General features: G+C 37.7%; 1 protein-coding gene across 1 annotated transcript; it reads right to left on the bottom strand.

The window, feature by feature from the left end:
- Positions 1-2,259: 2,259 nt before the first annotated feature.
- LOC125670309 (uncharacterized) lies at positions 2,260-4,454 on the bottom strand. The gene is made up of 3 exons (XM_048905404.2): positions 4,268-4,454; positions 3,541-3,658; positions 2,260-2,544 (listed from the first exon to the last, which is right to left on the bottom strand). The coding sequence occupies exons 1-3, from the start codon at positions 4,322-4,324 to the stop codon at positions 2,363-2,365; spliced, it is 357 nt and encodes a 118-aa protein (XP_048761361.1). The 5' UTR covers positions 4,325-4,454; the 3' UTR covers positions 2,260-2,362.
- Between the last annotated feature and the right edge of the window lie 1,159 nt (positions 4,455-5,613).

A 5,613-nucleotide genomic window follows, 5' to 3' on the forward strand; every position in this document is an offset into this window, starting at 1 on the left:
GATCCCTCCCTGTTCAAAGGCTGTAAGCGCAGAGCATAAGCCAAAATTTTGCAGCCCTTCACCGGCAATGGTAATGTCTCCATAGGAGTGAAAAATTCCCGAGAGGGACGTTAAACAATCAATCAATCAATCTATCTATCTATTTGCCCGCGTTTCGGCAGTAAACGCGGGGAAATATTTTATTCGCGGCACTAAAATGTATTTACAAAGTGGTGTGGATCTGCATTGACCAATAGCAATAGACTGTAGAAACCAAGTTTTGTTAATGTAATCACTTTCTAGCCGCTGTTCGGGGCTTATAGGAGTTATGAGATTGATCACTGTTCATTATCTTCACCTTTCAGACAAACAATTAAGTTTTAAAATATATATCATTTACGAGTGAAATCCTTGGGAAAATTTTTATAGGAATTCTTTATTTGAAAATGTTTGTTATGTATGAGGCCTGTTCACAATCTCCCTAGCTTATATCACTTGGCAACATATAAAGGTTTCCTAGAGTATTTTTCTCGGTTTTCCATTTCTAAGTTTTGCCTAGCTGGCTCTGAATGTATGAACTCAATTGGAATGTCATTTGGAATTTGAAAGGTGATGATAACGAACAGTGATCAATCTCATAACTCCTGTAAGCAATACAAAACCGAAGACCGGGTTTTAGTCACGGGATCGAGACCGAAGACCGGGTTTTAGTCACGGGATCGAGACCGAAGACCGGGACCGAGTTTTAGTCAGTACCCATAGGTCTAATTCTCGCTAGTCGCGGTAGCCTAATTAATACAGCGTTTGCTTCGCAAGAGATAGACCCAGGTTCGATCCAGTCACCGCGCCAAATCCAAGACGTTTAATCCTCAGTAGTGAAAGTTTCTTCGCTAAGCGTTCGTTATCAAAAGTGAAAGTCAAGGACTTCATGAATGACCTTAAAACGGACGTCCTGTATCATGGCAGGTGTTGACACAATAAAATAACATTGCTCCGGCCACGAGAGCCATGTATAGGTGAAAATTTATGGCCTACAGCTGTTGAGGTCTCTACACGGGTGTAGTAGTAGTAGTCTCAAAAGGGACGTAAACCTTATCTGCCAATTAGATTTGATCCTCGCCATTGAAGCCAAAATATACCTGATACAATGTAATAATGATTTTAAAAAATATAGGTGACTAAAGTGTTGCTTTAACAATTTGTCAAAAAATCATAAAGCCTTTAAAGAATTTTCAAAAAAGTAAATTATAAGTCAATCCTCTTTTCTTCAAAGAAAACATTTCTGAAATTCGAAATATTGAAGACCTAAACATCGCACGTTTTACAGATGGATTCAAAGATCATCTGCCGCTGTTGGTCATCACATTATATTTTTTACTAGACTTCTATCCCATGTTGATCCGGGTTAGAATAGGTCCTCAGTACCCCTTGCTTTTCGTAGGAGGCGACTAAATGGGGCGGTCCTTCGGATGAGACCGCAAAAACCGAGGCCTCGTGTCACAGCAGATGTGGCACGATAAAGATCCCTCCCTGCTCAATAAGCGTCGAACATAAGCCTAAATTTTACAGCCCTTCACCGGCAGTGGTGACGTCTCCATATGAGTGAAACATTCTCGAGAGGGACGTTAAACAATATACAATCCAATGTACTATACTTCTAAATTACTGCTGAAACCAGGGTAATACACACTTGTAGCTTTCGAATACATTTAATTCTCACGTGATATACGATCTGATTTCATTTCTCTTTCTCATGTTTACAAACTATACAATATATAATAACAATCACTCAGCACGTGAAATGTCTCTAAGATATTCGAAAAAGAGTAAACCCATTGCGAGTTTCAAAATCATTCCTCAGTTTGTCGTAGAAATATGGCTTAAATATCTACCAATTTTCGGAAAATAACAAGCAAAATTAACGCTGTGGACCAAATTGCATTGTGCTCGTAAATGGTTTGTTTCACGTCCATTCCAGAAATTTTCACTCATATTGAGACGTCACCAGTTGTAGGTGAAGCTCCGTTTTTAAGGCCATATCCGAAAGACCCGTGATTCTCATTTCTAAATGCCGAGCGTTTGTCGAACGGACAGTCATTGCCTATGTTTACGTCTCACGTTTGACGCGGCCATGGTAGGAGCGGGACTCGAACTCACGACCTTCCCATCACCGACTGAGATAACACGATCGGAGTTCTCGTAAAACTGGAAAATCAACATAATTAATTATACATGGTGTATGTAAAATCAATTTTTTCTCAGTCTGTATTAAAAACAAACTTTGTTTCAGAATTTCCTTTATTTACCTGCACGTAAATGAATATCAGTAATAATTTTGTCTCAATTGCACGTTTTCAACTCTTGATATTAGCATATACATGTATTATACTGACGGAGCACACTGATAAGCTCCAGGACCGGGCATGTACAGTTTTCGTTTGAGAGACATGGTGGTAGAAGCTGGAACAAACTGACAGGTCAGCCCGTGTCCACAGCTGCAATGGCCATTCAGTTTGTCAAAGGGGCTGCAATGGTCCCCAAGTACCTGGTATTTCTCACAAACACCTGGAAGTATACCGAACATTAATTTATAAATTTCCAAAAACAATCTAAATGTAATTACGTCTGAGTCGATGATTTTTCTCCAAAGTACATGAATTGTTGAAGTTTGTTTTTACAACTAACATTGATGTATAGGCATATGATATGAAAGAACTATGTGCGAGAATGCCTATTTTCTGCCCACCTCTTTACGTTTTCATGTAGAACTACAGTGTATATAGTTGCTGTATAAAACTTAGGAATGTCACATTATTATTTTTTAAAACAGTAGAAACCAAGTCTTAGTATGACATCATAACGTAATTTCACAAACTTTCAACATAGTTAGTATATGACTTATTGATTCGTTGAGAAACATAACGCACATGTTTAATTAGACTCGTTTACTGACTTATCGTGTAACGTGATTATAAAGAATTAAATGAAATTGGTGCCTACTCACTCCTATACTGTATTATTTCTGAAGTAAAATTTGTACATTTTTAACTTTAGGAGATAGTGGTTCATTTTCCGACTTCAACGAATAACATTTTTTTCCTGTGGGGAACCGGGTTAGAATAGGTCCTCAGTACCCCCTTGCTTGTCGTAAGAGGTGACTAAATGGGGCGGTCCTTCGGATGAGACTGCAAAAACCGAGGTCCCGTGTCACAGCAGGTGTGGCACGATAAAGATCCCTCCTTGCTCAATGGCCATAAGCACCGAGCATAGGCCTAAATTTTGCAGCCCTTCACCGGCGGTGGTGACGTCTCCATATGAGTGAAATATTTTCAAAAGGGACGTAAAACAATATTCAATTAATCATATTCTATTTTGCATAGTCATCGATTCAACATTATTTCTGTAGTTTTATTAAACATTTGTTTTGGTCAATATCTACTAATCTATATTAAGCTTTGACAGTATGCTTCGACAAGTGTAAATGCAAAAGGAATTCATAAATAGAAGATATCAGTAATCATTTCTACTGGGACTATCTTTAAACTGTTTCAAATTCAATACCATGGTGCGTATTCAGTGACGTCAGAAGCTGTCGTTTGCTAACAATCATTGGTCCTTCATGACGGAAGCAGCACTCGTCCTGCATACACTCAGCATCGGTGTAGCATTGTGTGGCGTACTGAATAAAAAGTTTAGGTTTACAAAAGTATTGTTGTGAGCATGGTTATATGCTATTCTTACATGTATATAACAGACTTAACAGAGAGCAAAACACATTCAACCAGGAGAGAGATTTATGTAAGGTTTAAACCTTTGGCTTGCGAAAACAATTCTCAGAAACCTTTCACTCACGATGACACAAACCCACCGAAATCTTTGGCTAGTGAAGAAGGGAGACGGGTTTGTACAGAGAGCAATTGCATGTAGCATATCGGAAAATCAAAATAGGGGCCTACCAATTTATATACTTTTGTCTGGCAAACAAAATATCATTTTTGCTGAAAGATATCAGATTGAACAACATGCCAATGTCACTTAATTATTGATTATACAGCGCTCCAAGCTCCTACGTAACGTCAAATCTTTGTGATGTTATTTTTCTGTTCTCTTGAATATGCAAAATATTTCGATATGATGGCCATAATTGCTCTTTATCATGTGAATTTCTTTGTTTTATTATTAAAGTATCTCAGCAAAGTTGACATAATGATCAAGCAGTTAAAAAATGAATTACTAACATCAAAATTTCTACATTCATTTAAACATCCCCCCACCAAAGTATACTTACTGATGATGATATAGTTACGAAACAGAGCAGTAATACTTGCAGATATAGTGTGTCCATCTTATTTCATGCGTAATACACTATCTAACACTGCCGTGCCCTTACCATGGATTGATAAGACGGTAACGGATCCAGTGTCATGGACACGTAGTAGTAGATAATTTGGAAGCCCTACGTTATATTACTCCTGAACTCGAAGATTGAGAACATTTTTGAGACAGCTTGTCTATCAGTTTGTCCCTGGAACTTTAGCTTTGGCAATCAAAGACCTGCACAAGATAGACACTTCATACTTAGTAAACTGAAAGGTACTCCTAAAACTATATGTATGATAACGATCAATTATCAAGGTCATTGGTCAAGGTCAAATTTTAAACTACTTGTACCTATTAATGCTCGGAGGAATGGTGTTTCACGAATATTAGTCCACATGACATTCGTGAAAAAGTCAAGATAACGAACATTGATCAATCTCATGAATCCTATAACGAATACAGAATTGAAAGTATGGCAACCACGGACCTTTGGACACACCAGAGGTGGGACCATTGGCGTAGGAGAAGTTAGCTTCCCCTGTTGACCGGTCGCATCCGCCTTAAGTCCTGTATCTCATGTAGATAGAGTAAACCGTAGATGGACTCACAGCAAGTATTCCCTTTCGATCTAACACATATTCTGTACAACTGATGGTATTGTACTGAGTGGGGGAAACAATATCTCGTACCAAACCAAGTGATAGGAAAGACATCTATTCCAAAGGATTCAGGTGCCCTGTCCCATGATATATATTTTTCTAATTGGCAATTATTGCGCTTATCAATAAATCAGCATCTATTCTGGACTGAATTCACCTTTCCACTAGCTGTTTGAAAAATTTGTTTATCAAGCATCCATTCATTTTATTGTTTGAAATGTCTTCTTTCAAAATCTGCTTTGCAATTTATTTTACCTGGGATATGAGCAGCTGTCCACATCTAGATTATTACATTCGATTAGAATACACGGACCTCATACACACCAGAGGTTGATTAGGAGGAGTAAGAATTCCCTGTTGACCGGTCACATCTTGATGAAATGAAACACATCAGACAACATTCGACCTAATGACAAGTTATATTTGCAAATTAGATTATTATCACAACCATAGAATTTGCGACATTGATTTTAAACAAGATTATTGAAAACCTTGTAGTACTATATTTGTCAGTAGCCTGTCTCGATTTAGATTGATTTAATACCGTACGCAGAACATACTCTCGCCTATCGAATCAGCTGAATTTTTTTTCTTATCATTTAGATTTTCAATAAGTTTTTCCTCAAAAGAATATAAAAACATGTCGGCTAATAAA

The sequence above is a fragment of the Ostrea edulis genome, chromosome 4 (assembly GCF_947568905.1).
Source record: "Ostrea edulis chromosome 4, xbOstEdul1.1, whole genome shotgun sequence".
In the NCBI taxonomy this organism is placed as follows: domain Eukaryota; kingdom Metazoa; phylum Mollusca; class Bivalvia; order Ostreida; family Ostreidae; genus Ostrea; species Ostrea edulis.

Excerpts from the sequence above, each read along its gene's own strand:
- LOC125670309 (XM_048905404.2), bottom strand. The coding sequence starts at position 4,324 with ATGGACACACTATATCTGCAAGTATTACTGCTCTGTTTCGTAACTATA. Across the intron at positions 3,659-4,267 it reads TCGTAACTATATCATCATCA|TACGCCACACAATGCTACAC; the intron begins GTAAGTATACTT and ends CTTTTTATTCAG. Across the intron at positions 2,545-3,540 it reads GTCACTGAATACGCACCATG|GTGTTTGTGAGAAATACCAG; the intron begins GTATTGAATTTG and ends GTATACTTCCAG.